Consider the following 16471-nt stretch of genomic DNA (forward strand, 5'->3'; position numbering starts at 1 on the left):
TCTGTCGATGTTGTACCTTTTCAGTTGTTTCTGAGTCCCCAACATTGTCCCTCTCCTGTCACTGCACCCTTATTTTCTCCCATTGTCACCGTTCCTTGGCTGAGACTAGTAGGTTTATAGTGTCTTTGCACAGAGCTAAACGTGTGTGTGTGTGCGTGCATCTGTCTGTGCGTGCGTGCGTGTCTGTCTGTGCGTGCGTGCCTCCTACCCTGCTCTCACCTCAGGTCAAGTGTATGTGCGTTGGAGCGAGCATGTTGCATGTCAGTAGGTAAACAGCTTTTCAACCGTATGTTTTTCATTTGGATTGTGTGTGACTGTTTGCATTAGTTTACATCATATGTGCATCTGCATTGTTGTGTGCACACCGGTTCATTGTTTCTTTGTGTATGATAATAAACCTCCACTCTTGCTCTCCTCACGCTGATATTGCCCTAGTTTATCTGCCAAGACTTGTCTTTGTAATCCGATTCCCTCACATGCAAAAACAGCCTTTCTGCCCAGACTTCACACAGATGTTACTTGCCTCACACTCGCAGGGCCCTCGCAGGCTCCCCCACTCTAAAATGGTGGATCAGCAGCTCACTATGTGGTTCAATTCTCCTTGAAGAGAGAAGCAGAATGTTGAAGACTACAGCTCTTTGTATAAATACATAATGAGACTGTAGCAATGTGCACGGTGAATTGTACAAGTTTCAGAGATGTGTTCTCCTGCAACATGGAAGCTTGGTAAAATAATTTCTGTAGTTCAGTGTTCAGTATTGATGCAGACATAAAAATGCAGAGGAGTTGAACTTAAGTTCTGTTCGTTTTCCTGTGTGCTGTTTTTGTTGAAGCACATTACATTAGCAGCCAGCTACCAATCCATCCCATAATTCTAACAACTTCAATAAGATCTGTAGCCACTTCTAATCTCCTCCTGCCTTCTTTTTTTTTTTTTTTTTTTTACTTTTGTGAAGCTGTTTCTTTTTTCCCTCTTGCAGCAAAGCATTTTTAAATTCAAATGGTGAACTCTCTGAGTGCCAACTCAGTGGATGTCGAGGTGCAAACTTTGTGAGTGGCATCATTTTTGATGTACCCCCTTGTTCCTGACAAGGTTTTTGTCACTTTGGAACAAGAGGGTATATCAAAAATGTCTTTCCAGCAGCTACTCACCCTCTCAACCTGTCCCACGCAAGCCTGCACACACACACACACACACACACACACACACACCCCAACGTCATTAGCATACATCAAGCTTCCCAATGATGTGACAAACTTTATTTGAACGTTGAAAGTGTTGAGGGCTTGTTTCTTTCTGCTGGCAGCTGTCAAAAACCACGCCATGTGACAGTACCAAACGCAAGAGAAAGTCAAAACCGCAATCTAAAGACTATATATAGATGAAATGTTGTCATTTTAAGATGACTGGGAGGGGAAAACGACTGCCGCTCCTCGCAGTCTTCAAAACTAGAGAATCACGCTTCATCAGGAACAAACAAAATCAGATTTTTAAAAGAGCTGTGGAGATGAAACCTGATTTTTCTCCTGAAAGTCAGTCCTTTTTCATTGCTTTGGGAAACTGTGGCACACTTTTTTTCCCCGTGTTTCCCTTCCTCTCTTTCCTTTCCCGCTCACTCTCATCTGGAGTCCGTCAATGACCAAAACCTCATGGAAGGGTTTGATCAACAGTATTGTTCAAAGGCACCCGACATCTGTCCTAATGGTGAGGAGGCTTTTCTTTTCCGTCACATGCCTCCTGCCACCTGTCAGAAAAACAAACATGCCTTTGCTGTAAAAAGATGTTGAAAGAAGAGAAAAACGTGTGTTTGCATTAAGAAAAAGTGAGCGGAGGGACCTTGGAAGAGGCGAGAGGATGCAAAGCTGAAGGAGCCAGTCAGGCATCTTTGGGGAGTTTGAGAGATGCTCCTGTTTTGAATTTTAAGAGACAGTGAAGTCACAAATTTGAATCGGTTCTTTACCTTATCCTTGTCGGCTTTTTCTGTATCTGTTAGCCAAGCACATGTTTCCACAACAGAGATGCCGTTATAAAAAGACTGCTGCCTCCACCCACACACATTGCATAGTAAACTTTGGCTAAGCTTTAGTTAGATGTGCTGTGGAAAGTGTGAAATAAAATGTGATTACAAATGCTTTGGTCTGCTACTGTGCAGCAAGAGCAGAACTCTGTATCATACGCTTTCAGATTAAGCAATGCTTGTTTTATGATAAGAACAATACAACTTTAAATAATGTTAAGGGATATTTTATAATGCTTTTCTGTCTCTCACAGCAGCCGTTAGGTGCAGTTGACCACGAAGTCATAGGACAGATGCCAGATACACAACCTTAATCTATCACATAATACATTAGTTAGTTTGGACTTCTCGCTGTCGTTGTTACAAAAGCAAACATTCATGGCTGGTTTGATCACCCTTGCGACTGTACATACAACATAGAGTCAGCCCCGCTGCTCCCTGTGAGTCCCGGTGAATACGCTGTTGCTGCCGTGTCCATTCTAATGTATGGGAAGGAAAATGGAGACAGCATTGCCACAAAGGAGCTTGTAATTTAGGCAGAGCGGATCTCTCATTGCTGGGATCTCTCATTGCTGTGGTGACAGCACCATACATGAACCAAGAATGCAAAACTAAGGAGCGTGGCTTTTGAAGAATTTAGACTTATATTCAGAGTGGTTGGTAAGGGATGTGTTTATTCAACCATTGTTTATTGCTTTGGTCTGAGGTAGTTGAGTGTGTTTTGTCTTGGCTTGCCATTTTGTTATGACTACAGAAGCTGCTATAGATAGATGAAAAATTTGCATTTTTTTTTAAACTCCCGGACATCCAAATGAAAGCTTCTGAAAACCTGTTTTCTTTTTGCCACTTGTTTAAAAAGGTCACTCTCAAATTATTCTTGACTTCATTCTCATACACACAGAGAAAAAGACATATTTTTGTAAACTTCAAAATGAATAGGGCAGAAGGAGCTTGAAAAAATTGGCAAAGTTGTGGCAGTCTAATCTATTGCACACTGTGCCGAGACAAAGTGAGCTGCTTCATGTTGGGATCATTTATACTAGGGGTTGCTTTGAAGTGCTTCCCAATCCCTTTCATTGTGCCCAGGAAGATTAATTAGCCAAAGCCAGAACAATCAGTTAAATCCACAACAGGAAAATTATTTTAAGAAAGCCAATCTTTTCCCCCTCCCCCTCACCTCATTCACGCTCTCTTCACATGAAAGACTGGACTGATGAGCAGAGAGGTAGGGAGCGTGGGGATATTCTTAATGTTAGCTGGACTTTGGCTCTGTCGAAGACATTATGGACAGTTGAAATGCTCAGACTCCCCTGGTTACACCTTGAAATATGGGGGTGAAAAATTTTGCTTTTCACAGCCCCCGTTGATTCCTCCAGCTCTGCTAAACTTATTATCAAGCTCTGGATTAATTCATTCTGCAACTCTTTTCAAAATGCTGTAAATGCTTTTATAGTACTGTAAAAGCGGTGTGTGTGTGTGTGTGTGTGTGTGTGTGTGTGTGTGTGTGTGTGTAAAGGGGGGGGTTGAACTAACCAAACCCTTTTCAACTTCTATAATCAGACTCTGGTTTAGTGGAGTGTAATTTAGCCCCAGACAGACTTCCTCCAGTCCTCCCCAGTGGAGCTAGCAAGCTAGCTGTTGAGCTGCTGCTCCGTTTGATGTGTTCTGCCCTCCACCGCTGCCGTGTCCTCTTCCAAACCCAGCTGTGCAAGGCTCATAAATGCATTGTGTCAGCTCTGGCTGTAGTCATCAGCAGCCAGTAGGGGGTGTTGTGCAGAGCGAGTCATGCCAGTCGGCGGACCCCCTGTGGAGATGTGAAGGAGCTGTGAAGAGCGAGGGAATACTCTGAGCCATGAATAAAGAGGGGATACCCACTGTGTGTGTGTGTGTGTGTGTGTGTGTGTGTGTGTGTGCGCGCATCCTCCAAGGGAGCTGTTCACTTGGGCGTTGTGTCCGAAAGTGTCTATATAAATGAGTATAAATTAGGGCTGCAACTAACGATTATTTTAATAATCAATTAATCTGTTGATTATTTTTTCGATTAATCGATGAATCGGATAAAAAAACAAAAAACAAAAAAGCATTAATTTACATCAACTCAATACATACTTACATACATACTTGTTGTTTTAGTTAATAGTTGTGTAAAGGTAAATAACCCAAAGAGCAGATACAGACAACACATACACACACACACACACACACACACACACACACACACACGTTCACTTGAAGCTTATTCATTAAATCATACATCATTGTAGTAAGTGCAAGTTAAGTTCATTTGTACACCACATTTAAACACAGCTTAAGATGACCAAGTGCTATAAAAGAACTTTAAAATGAAATTAAAAAGTACAACACACACAAACATATTTGTCAACAATAACTGATATGGGACAAAGCACATAATATATACATGACAATACATTGAAAAATTAATGGGCCAAAAAAGGCGAGTGAATAAAAACGTGTCTTTAGTCTTGCAAATTATACTATACCACCCCTGCTTTACTACTGTTATTAACGAGTTAACGCTAGCTTGTCATGCTTGTCAAGCTGGATAACGAGTAAATACCACACCAGCACCAGAAGAGCTACTGGAGGGACGTTATGTTCCTCACTTCAAAACTGAACAAAAGTAGGATTCTGTAGTGACTTTACCCTGCTGTTGAACTCCCTTCCTCCTCATCAAGGACTCCAACATGTTTACGTTTTAGGTGCTGAATCATCACCGTGGTGCGCCTGTGCCATGCCGTGTCGCTTTTGCTTATCTTGCAATTAACACGTTTTCGATTTATTTAGTGTGAAATGCTCCCACACCTTGGATGACTTAGGTCGTACTGATTTCTCTGCCTCCGCCATGTGTTTCAGAACAACGTTACGGGTCTCTCTGGTCTCTCTCTGTATTTCCTCTCCCCCTGCTCTGCTCTTTTTTCTTTTCTTTCGCTCTGCGCTGCTCCGCTCTGCACTGCTCCGCTCTGCGCTGCTCCGCTCTGCGCTCAACTCAATTTATATTTTTTATCTCCGCGACTGAGTGGCATATTGACAACGAATCGATAATGAAATTCGTTGCCAACTTTTTTAATAATTGAATTTTATCGATTCGTTGTTGCAGCCCTAGTATAAATTTAAAAAAAGAAAAAAAAAAAGATTTACTTGATTTTGTCTTTTTGATTGTGTCAATGCTTTTTTAATCCAAATATACCAACAAATGAAATAAATACAGTGTGTATGTGCATGGACAATGCATTTGTATTTTGTATTTGATGATTGAATAACGAATGTATAATATGGATTTATTTTTTCGGGTGTTCCTTCTAAGTTAACCGACACTGTTTGACTGCCCTGCCTCTGTCCTCTCAGGTGACTGTGGTGCGTCAGGAGTACGAGGAGAAGATCAAAGGTTTGATGCCAGCAGAGCTCAGACAGGAACTGGAGGACACCATCACCTCTCTGAAAGCTCAGGTGAGAACTGACTGTTTGCCAGATACAGATTAGAGACAGGCAGGGCCCGGAACAACTATGCTGACATATATATATATATATAATCTGTTGGCTTTAGTTTCAAGAATGTTTTTTTTTCTGTTTTATTAATCCATACCCTTTTAAACACAACATACTGTATATTGGACAGATTGTCAAAGTAAGGTTCTGTATCTTCATTATTTTTTAAAGTTGATTTCTATCCTTTTGTCTTTCACTTTCCCTTACTATTAATCAATTGAAACTGTCAGAAACATAACCCACACATCCTGTATGAATATGCATGTTGGAGTACCAATCCTCTTTATAACCCTTAATCTCTCCTTGTCTCTCATTAGATTTAATTTCATTGCATGTCTCGGAGCTGTGTCTCGTACTAATATCATTGGGCCTATTTTGACACTGAATATCAAAGGGCTTTCACTTTCTCAGCTTTTACATTGTAAACAAAAGAGGGATTTCTGTAATGATGATACAACCACACAGTACATCTTTTTGTAAAAAAAAGTGGCTCGTCATAAACCCCTGCCTTGTTTAAAAAGGTCTACCAAGATCCCGTTTCAGTGTGCAAACCACAGCTCTGTGATGGGATATGTTTATAAGATGTAATTCATGACCAGAGTGGTCTCTCCTGTCATTGCCAACGTCTTGGGCTTTGCACATTAAAGTGCATTATTTTTACATGGGGGTACAAAAAAGGTGGGGAGAGTTTCCAAGTCTCTGGAGGCATCTTACCACATTTTGTTGGAGTTTTGCATATACTTCACCACTGTGATCTGCCAAATGAAATGCTAGAACTTTCCTGAGGTCTCCCCCACAGAAAGGAATGTACCCTCGGCTCCAGTACGGTAGTCCCAGAACAATACGGATTCTTTCGGAGCCATGATTATTCTGCCAGGCTCTAGATGCCATGTAAATGTAGATGGGGTTTATTTTCACTTCAGCCAAAGACACTTCATAAATATACTCACAGTTTGTAGCCAAACAAAAGAATGGCGCGGCCTCCTCTCGTAACGTCCTAACCTCAACTAACCTGGCTTATAATCTTACCTCTGTCCCCATGTGCCTTAACCCCGCTGCCCTAATCTTCTGACCCCCAACCCCTGCTGTCCTGACCCCTGGACTCAACAACCAAGCCTTTCTTCCACTTAGCTAACCCCCTCCAACCAAAAGCACAATTGACCCAATGCCATTATACCTTCTACACCTCCAGTGTCTGTATTCTGATGCACTGGTTTCCTACTTCCCTCATTCTGATTAAACAACTAATCAGAGTACATTTTTGTTTAAGATAACTCTGTTGCCAAATATTGCATTGTGTGTCTGTGCTACAGGTTAACTTCCTTCAGAAGAGAGCCTCTTTGCTACAGGAAGACCTGGATGCCTGTCGCAGCAGGAGGTTAGCATGATTGTTTAGAATGGTGTGTGCTTACGTGCCTGTACATAGTTCAAGTTTATACTTTTGGACAGTACAATGCATGTATAGTATGTGCCTTTATTTTTATACCAGTGTTTCAGGTTGTGAGTTTAGTAAAGTACGAACACCCAGAATCACTCATCTGCAGTACACTTTGTAACACACTATTAATGGTGCAGTTACATTAGAAGTCTTGTCTTTGACTATGACAGCTACCAGTCCTGAGGGCTTTGATTTGCCTTCCATCCATCATACTGTAAGAGCCATTTATGTCTTTATGAAAAGCATCTTATATATGCAGGGATAAGAGGCCTCGTCAAACGACGCTGCCGCTCACATCTCTGCAAACATCTCTCAGGACTGCCATTCACATCACAGTAAATTACGAGTTATTTCACTGTGCTCTGCCTCACAAATTAAAGTGACAGAGATGTTGAGAGTCTCAAAGAAACAGTCAGTCAGAGAGGTAGTTTAAATTCCATGATGGTCTTCTTTAATATTGATATTGATAATATTAATAGTAATAATGTCGGTTTATTGGTTTAACGCTGGAATAACCCAACTCTTTCTGCACAGGTAACTATGGGAAAACCACAGCCTGACCCCATGCCGGGATATGAAGGATTAAGACGTCCAATCAGATGTGAGCATTAGTGACTGTTACAAGTATTTTACACACCTGTCATGCAACTGGACCAATCATCTTTTGGTTTGATGTGCTGTTGTCTCTCATGGTTTTATTAACATATGAACTATTTATTGATTGTCAGATTTAAGTTTTGCTTCATCTTATTGGGGAGTATATATATATATATAATTCTGATTACGGTGTTCGTTTATATTTTTTTATTGTTATGGATATTGTAGGCATTTGATACCAAAATCCATCATTTTTAATAAAAAAAAATTGCATCATTTTCTGTTGTCATGATATTTTTTTTATTCTGAGCATGTTTTTTAATCTTCTTCAGATACCTCATAATTAGTCCCTCAACTGGGGAAGTCCTGCTGTTGCCCTTGTTTTTATATGACCACAACATGCATGTTAACCAAGATTAGCTCTGTAACTTAACACTGAAGTCATAGACCTTGAATTCCCATCTCCCCCATCACTATTATGCATTGGCTTTCTGCTCAAAGCCCCTGTTTGAACTGTAAAGAGTAGTTGGGGGTTTGTGGTTGGTTCAGATAAAGAGCGCTGCGAGTCAATTGTTTGAAACTCAGGCCAACCGCTACAGTCCTTGGGCCCAATGTTTCTGCCTCCGCCACCACTTTGTGTTTTACCAACGGCTCCACTCAAACCCCAGCTGAATTACTCAGACGGTGGAGTCCATGAAATGGCCACCATGTTTCCAAGTCTTCTCCAATGTCTCAATAGTGTGGGGGTTTTATGATGATAATAACATTTAGTGGACCAAGGATGGGCTTCATAATGAGCCTCCATCCATTGTTTTTTTTGTCTCTCTGGTAGGTGAGGAATGCATAGCTTTGAATACTGATCGTTTCAAAAGAATCCAGTTTTTCCCTGGAAAACAATTTGGAGGCGTTATTAAATTCCAAAATCAGATTTGATTTCAAAGAGGCCTCCGTTGGAAATGCTTTCTTTTTACACCCGCAGTTCGCGCACTTCCATGTGTTCCCATTGTCCGTGACCTGTTCTGCTGTCTCCAAGAGAAACCCTATACCCATCTCTGTATTTATTTGATGTGCTGATTCTGCTGCCCAGGCAAAGAGAGAGAAGAAACAAAAAAAGAGAGACGAAAGGAGAGAGGACTGTCAGACCGACATCTGAGAAACAGGAATTTAGTCTTTCAGCACAAAGCCTTTGTACAGTATGTTGTTTCTGGAAGAAGTGCACAGAGGATTCAGAACTATTGCAACACAGCATCATAATGCATGGTCATTTGTGTACATGTAAGGAAGTATGTGTGACATTTTACATGCATTGTATGTGTGGTTACATCCATGTGTCAGTAATGGCCTCAGTATACTTCAGACAAACTAGAATGACCAATACTGATTGTGTCTGAAGGCAAAAGTGTTTATTCCTTTTCTGAATGGCCACACTAGGCGACCATCGGTCCAAGTAGGGCCAACGGTGAGCCACTGGTCTTCGTTAAACAAATTCCTGATGTTTTTGAAGGTTTGAAGCATACTATGGTCCCCTTACAGGAGTTAGGGTGACCTACATCCTCCAACAATTATGCGTACCTTGCGCAGCAGGATTTGACTTCTATTTACACAACTACTGCTATCAAATGTCATACAAGTGCAACACCTAGAACGCCTTCAAGGAGAGGCAGCTTGAAATGTGTGCTCTTATCCGCATTTGTACAATTCATCACGTCTCACCCCTCTCTTGATGACGCCAGGCTTTATGTCCCACACCTTCAAGTATGACCATTTCAAACAGATGTGAACACTTGAGCCCTCAGACGATACATCATATGAACAAGTTTGTTTTACTCATACTTCGCCCTTTACCGATATTGTCGGACGCTTCCCCAACCAATTCTACTGCCGGAAAGAATGTTTCAGATGCTGTAAGGTGATCCAACAAACACTTCATTTAAAGCATACGGAGTCTTTATTAATAACTTTAAATAGAGCTGCTGATACTGTAGATTTAAAGGCTAATGTGTACTCAGCCCTTTACACCCAAACAGGCTCCAGCTATAACCTTTCCTTCAATCTGTGTTATTACTGTGACATAGTTTCACTCTAATTGATTGTCTACCACCAAAATAACCTCCATAATTGTGCTTGTGTAAATACAAGCAATGAATGTCATTACCAAGCAGCCAACATGGCCCCATTAAGGATCAAAGCCCTCGCTTCCTCTCAGTTATCTCCACATCAGACGGTGGACTTTTGTGTGACAACAGTAAAGGGTGGTCAGGGGGCTACCAAGGTTTCCACCATATTCTCATTTCAGTACTGTAATTTAGATGGTTTTCATGTGTTTGCTTCAGCTGGAGGTTTAAATGTTGCATTGTCTAAAGAATAGTTTTCATGACATGAGTGCACAAAGGCCCATTTAAAAATCATTGCACACTCTCAAAATGCATTCAAGATTAAAAATAAATAAATAAAAAAACTGCCTCATGGCTCTGAATCAGAAATGTAGAGCAATGGCAAATGTGGTACAGAGGAACCATAAATCACTTTTTGTTTTAAAATATTTTATTTCAATATATCTGAGCGGTCTTCTCTGCCTTTTACTAGATCTACACGTGACAATCTGTGTGTGCACGCTTTATTCTGAGCGCTATGACAGGCCTCTGGGATTGACTGTACATCAGCGTGTGATTGACAAAGTCATTGTGCGTGTGTGTTTGCGTGTGCGTGTCACTGGAGCTTTTTATAGCTCTGTATTCTGAGTCAGACCCTAGGAGGCCTGTGTTTTGCTGCTGTATGCTGCTTGCATAAATAAACCTGTTTATCGCCAACACTTCTCACACACTGATGTCTTCCACCATGTTTTCTGCCTTCGTCTCTCTCGTAGCTTGTATCACTCTCTCTTTGTTGATACGTTAGTTATGGCAGTGATTTTTCCTTTTTTCCATGGGCCCTGTCACTCAAGTGCAACAAGAGCTGTGAAAAAGATATGCAGCTGTGTGAATTGAGAACAAGTGGGTTAGAGGCTATGCAGCCTGAAGAAGCCTTTAGTGAAGAAGGCACAGCAGGTTGTGTTTGTGTGATTGTGGCATGAATTTGCCATCTGGGCTGATAGTGTGGGTTGAGCAAAGAGACAGAAGACCATGCACTAAAGACCGTGTGGGAGGTTTGTCTGTATCGCTTGCCCTATATCTCTGTCTGAAAATCTGGTATCTCTGTCTCGCTCTTTACATTTATCTCTCTCAACCTCTTTTATTATTCTTTACACATTCTTGCACCTGAACTGGTAATAGTTAAGTAGACTGTGGCCACACTAATGCAGAAAAAGTTGAAAATGCATGTTTTTATTATTCTTTTTGACCTTCCTTTAACCCTCATGTTGTCCTCGGCTCAAATTTGACCCATTTTCAAAGTTTCTACATCAGAAATTTGGGTTTCTTTCAACCAAATTGCCCAAAAAGTAACACAGAAGGTTCCATGAAAACACTCTTCACAAGTAAAAGTAAGGATCAGTTCAATACTATCACTGACTTTTGGGTGTTTTAATCCATTTTTGACTAATCTTTGACAGTCTATGATTATCCATAAACTATCAGTCTTAATGTATACTTTCTGCATTTTTTTAACTCTGAAATTAGATAAAATTTCATAAAGGATACATGAGGTTTATTGACTATGAATCCTAAAATGAGTTTAGTGTAAGTGTATACTGGTGGTAGTTGAAAAAAGCGCAGAAAACTGAAAACTATGTTAATTTTGACATGGGAGGACAACACAAGGGTTAACGTTCCATTAACTTTTAAAACATATTTTCCAAAGTGCATCATTTAAAGATCTATTACTGTGGAAGGGAATAATGTATGAAGACACAAACCTAACGGCTGGACTGTTTTGCAGTCTTTCTCACTTTTCCTTTTGTCTCTGTATGTTTATGAAGTGCAGTCATTTGGGATGGGTGCACATCATTTTCTTTCATTTGTGCTACCCAGAGTGAATTTGCATCCATTTGTGCCCAGTTGTGTCTTTTAATTGACTTTACATACTTTCCATTCAGTTTAAATGCACCAAAGAACTTTTTAAACAATTACAGAATTTCACAATTCATTCATAAATTTCACTTTTCAGTGTTTTCTTTGCACATTTAATTTCTCAACATTATGATCTAAATACTGTTTGCAAGCCTTCTCTACATAGACACATATGCAATTGTGCTAGAGAATACTACATTCCATTTGTTTAATCAATGTTTTGCCTTAAAACAGTTGAAAACTCATCTGTTTGATCACAGAATGTAGATTTCTCCTGAGGTTATTGAACCCCCAACATTCCCAGAAATATTATTGAGGACCTCTGCGTGCTCAAAGGTAGTTACTGCCCTGAAAAATGTGGTGTAAATTGTGATGTACAGTATGGCTGCCATGTAATTTCAAGGATCTGATTGTCACATGATGCATTTTGGAGAATCTTTACCTGCTGGCATAAACAAACACTTTAAAAAAAAAAAAGGTGTGAAGCTGCTGGCTCAAATTGCACACACAAGAAAGTTCATATTCTTCTCTTGATTTGGGAATTCAGTGTTTAATGCCAAACATCTGACAAGAAACATGTCATATTGATCTGAATGTGTATGGACTTAGTGTGTGTTTAAATGTGATATTGAACACTATTAAATCTTGTTGTCAAGCGAGACAGTGTTTGAGCTGTCTGCCCTCTTCAGAGCATATAGCTGTTGCCATGGTGCTCACCCTGTTGATGTGTCACAGCCCTGTAATGGAGGAACAGGAAGCAGGGGGAAAGAGATAAAAATCTGGCATTTGTTGAATGGACGAGCAAGTTAATCACCTTACCAGTCTGGGAACCCTCTGCGCTCCGGAGTCAGGAAAGAGGAAGACGGGGTTAAAGTGATGGATTAAGGATGAGTGAGGGAGCCCACAGGGTTAGGTTAAAGACTGATTCGGAGACGGATCGCTGTCCTGTCAAGCATGGCAGAACAGTGGCGTCCAGCCTGTGAAGTGTCTGCATGGTGCTTCAGTGCGAGCAGCAGAGGAAATGAAAGTCATTACTGTCAGTGTGGAGTGAGCTTCATGGCCCAAACGGGATTAGACAGTGCATCCGACATTGTTTCTATACATTGGTAGACTTAAAAGTCATGCGCAAAATGGGATTAAAACGAGGGAAAAAAACCAATAAATAACCTTCAACAGCCCCCCTCTCTTCTTGCCTCTCTTTTATTTCTTTTCTGCCTTCCTTCGCTACCAGTTCCCTACCTATTTCATGTCTCATTCTTTCTTCATAGTCTTTTCTCTTTCACCTGTCTCGCTCCCTGTTCCACTCTCTGACACATCTCTCTTTCCCTTCTTCCATCCTTCACACACTCATCCCAATCATCAAAATGCACAGGTAGGCGCCGACTCCCACTCGCACTTTACATTCTCTGTTTTGCAACAAACAAAAAAAATCCTTCTGGGGCCAATTGGCGCTTGAAATCCAACTTCATTCCCCTCAAACTGAACCCTTTCAAAAACAACCCCCCCCCCTTACCACCCGCACTCTTTTTTTCTCCTCTTCCTCTTTCAAAACAGCCCCATAACAAGCTGGCGAATTGTTGCCCTTCCTTAACTTTTAAGGGTATTATGCACCATGTCCAACTTCAAAGCCTGTCTTGACTCCACACTTTAATTGTATCTTCCCCAGCTCTCTGCGTGCCATTTGATTCTGCTGACAACAGCACTTCTCCCTCCGTTCTCCTCCATCCTCTTCTGCCACTCTTTGGTCCTCGATTATGTTGTGTTTTGACCCCCACCACCACCACCGCTCCTCTCATCAGCTCCTTGCTCCCTTCAGAGGCCATTGTCCCCCTGTTGTCACCTACTTTAAAGAGGTAGCCTCCATTTCCTCTCTCGGCAGTCGGTTGTTGCCCGGGGTGTGTACACACCAAACAAACTTGAAACAGTAACCCCCTGTCCTGCATTGGCTGTCTCCTGCTCTCTTTATCTGCTCTCTCTCCCTCTCTCTGTGTCTGTGTGAGCTGACTTCCTCCTCATGGCCCTGGTTGATAATTGCCATAAGCTTCCCTCTTGGTTTCATTTTCCATTGTCCTCCCCCAAATTCTTGGCTCTGGCTTGAGATAAAGGGATGAGTACTTCAAAGGGGTCTGCAAAGAGTTTAACCCCAAGCCGAATGGAACGGCACACAATACTGTAATTGAGAGCAGTTACTGATCACAGAGCTGCAGCACAGAGAGGACAGCACCGGTAGATACACACATACGCACGCACACACACACACACACTGTGAGTGTTTATGACTGCAACTGAGGTGGCCAGTAGTAGTTACAACAGGCCAAGGCTCCTCAGGAGACCATATTACACAGTCGTAAAAACCTCTCTAGTCCTCTTAAGTTGTTATATAGGAAGCGTTTTCCATTAAATCTGACTTGAGATACCATAGACAATTAAGATGTTTTGTGTATTTTGTGCACATGCAAAAAAAAAGAAGAAGCAGTCAAGATTCAAGAATTGATTGGACCCACAAGTGATTTATGCGTGCCCTTCCGTCTCTATTTATAGGGCTCTTTGTAGTCAGGCTGAATTTGACCTGTCTCTGTAATAATATCTTCCCAAACAGAGAGACAGTTGCACCTCGTAACCTCTCCCCCTGAAACCCTCTTTCAAGGGTCTTTTTATAGGGCCAGGAGCCAAGGACACCCCTGGTCTCAGGCCAGTCACAGACCTGGGGTCAGCTCCTGAGGGGCAGCAGGGAAGACCCCGACCTATGGGGACCTCCCATGAACCATAGAGGGGGTTGACAAGGCAGGACATGAGGGCTCAACTGGCCCCTGGTACTAGCAGGGGGTCCACACCATCGCCATGGTGATGGTTTCCACCCTGGTGTGTTTACTGTCAGAGGTCAGCCTCAGCCCTCCAAAGTTAACAAAGGCTGACATTGTCAAGGTCTGTATATTAGCCAGATGACTTGTACACCTACAGAAAGACCCAGACTGTGTAGATGAGCTTTTATGAGATAAGCAATGATGTTTGTTTGGACTTTGTTTTAACTCAGAGTCATTAATGTCTCACATCTGACATGGTCTCAGATGTCAGATATACTGTAGCCTACATCAGTAGGCCCCAACCTTTTTTTTTGTCAGATGTACTCCACACCGACATTTATTTTATGTGTTTTACCATTTTTATCTATCTCAACCATTTATCATCACTTTTCTGTTTCAACTTAATTGCTTGCTTGCTAATTAGTTTTCACGCACTCTCAGCACATGGAGTTCAGGTGTTACAACTAACTCAATAAGTGGATTTTTGAAAATGTAATTTGTAATTTCTATTTTATTTCAAATAGTCGTGCTACTACACAATTGCTCCACATACCTTCAAGCAACAGCAGAAGTAACCCCAGGGGTACAGTTACTCCTGGTTTCCGATTAGTGCTGTTTAAGTTTTGCTGGGACAGTACGTTTAATGCAGACACATTGGGGATGTTTTTGTCCAGGATGTTCGCGCAGAATTTGAAGACGATAAAGTGGCCTTTGAATGATGATTAATACCTTAGTCATCATGGCCTCTTCAAGAGCAATTTCCTTTTTTATTAACCTTGATAGGAAGCCAGGTATCAAGGGAGAAGGTTTCACAGCACCTTTAGCAAACAGGCTGATCAAAGTGCTTGCCGTCTTTGTACTGTACTTTTTGAATGTCCACTGAGATAACAAGGGAAACAGACACCTACTGTCCCTTTCAAGAATATAGCCATCTGTACAAAGGGTCTCCTGTGGTGGCTCATTTGAACACTAAAGCCCTATCCAAAACACAATTGACTCTGTTCTATAAACACTAGTAACATCGCTGTCTGTAGCTAGTCCAGTACGGATAAAGAAAATGTATTGTCCAAAATGTCCACTACTGCCTGTATCTTAACAGCTCCTCTCAGTCAGACCAGTGAAAGGATGTATATTGAATGTCTGATCTGTCTATGGACTTTTCACTCCTTTTTGTGTTATCTGCTGCAGTTAAGTGGTATGCACAAAGCAGAAAGCTGTACTGTCAGAGCTGCAGAGGGGAGTAATTCTTCTGTTGCTTAAATGATATGATAACATCCTTCAGGGAACTTATCCTTGGTGAACAGATGTTTTAATCTGGTGTGCATGCATGCACAGTACCATGTGCCCTTATTGCCACTGGTAGGAGCTGTGGAGTGATGCACAGCACTGTGATTTGATTTCCTATTGCAACATGTTGTATGTGAATGGCGTATGTGGATAATTGAAGTTTCTTATTTTAAATGCCTGGGGTTAAGCATGTAGAAGACTTGTCCTGCTGAAGTTTTCTTCAGCAAGTCTTTGAGTCCTGCAGGAGGGACACATCTGTGTCTCTATGCATTCCAAATAGAGTCTTAAGGGGACTAAACATCATAGTTTCATTATTCTCCTGGACTAATTGTCTTCTTGTAATGTGACCAAAAATGTATATGAGGATGTGAACGTGCCATTCGATGCGCGCATTGGGCATCCCCAGGTCTCCAATAGGTAAATCTCAAAAACTATGCGGGTCTTGAAAAGAAAGGATCTCTGCGTCTTTAAAGTTTATGTAGCAACAGAGGGATTGTAGCGATAATGCTATTGGGGCGGCAGATCAGTTACTTCTTACGCTCCAAAGCCTCGGGGAGTTGGCTCAAGATTGCTTGTCTTTGATAAGGTCCTTACTGTGTAGCTTCAACTAGGGTGATATGTGGGAAAAGATTGGTAAAACGTGGCAAAAAGCTCGCGGGGCAGGAAAATAAACCGACCTACTCTTAAAATATGTTTCACCCAGAGTGATAGCAACGTATGTGGGCAGCTCCGACACTTTTTCTTTCTTTTTTTTTTCGGCGGCATCAAGCTGCAATTGTTTTTTATGCAGCTGTCGGGACCCGGCAGTAGGTT

General features: G+C 41.5%; 1 protein-coding gene across 7 annotated transcripts in view; it reads left to right on the forward strand.

The window, feature by feature from the left end:
- cep112 (centrosomal protein 112) overlaps positions 1-7756 on the forward strand; it is a 99431-nt gene extending 91675 nt beyond the window's left edge. For all 7 annotated transcript variants that reach the window (XM_031312892.2, XM_031312891.2, XM_031312894.2 and 4 more), the window contains 3 exons: positions 5385-5486; positions 6839-6903; positions 7498-7756. In XM_031312892.2, coding sequence (XP_031168752.1) covers positions 5385-5486; positions 6839-6903; positions 7498-7501 — 171 coding nt within the window. In that variant the 3' untranslated portion in view covers positions 7502-7756. The remainder of the gene's footprint in view (positions 1-5384; positions 5487-6838; positions 6904-7497) is intronic.
- The last annotated feature ends 8715 nt before the right edge of the window (positions 7757-16471 follow it).

Source organism: Sander lucioperca, chromosome 21 (assembly GCF_008315115.2).
Source record: "Sander lucioperca isolate FBNREF2018 chromosome 21, SLUC_FBN_1.2, whole genome shotgun sequence".
Classification (NCBI taxonomy): Eukaryota; Metazoa; Chordata; class Actinopteri; order Perciformes; family Percidae; genus Sander; species Sander lucioperca.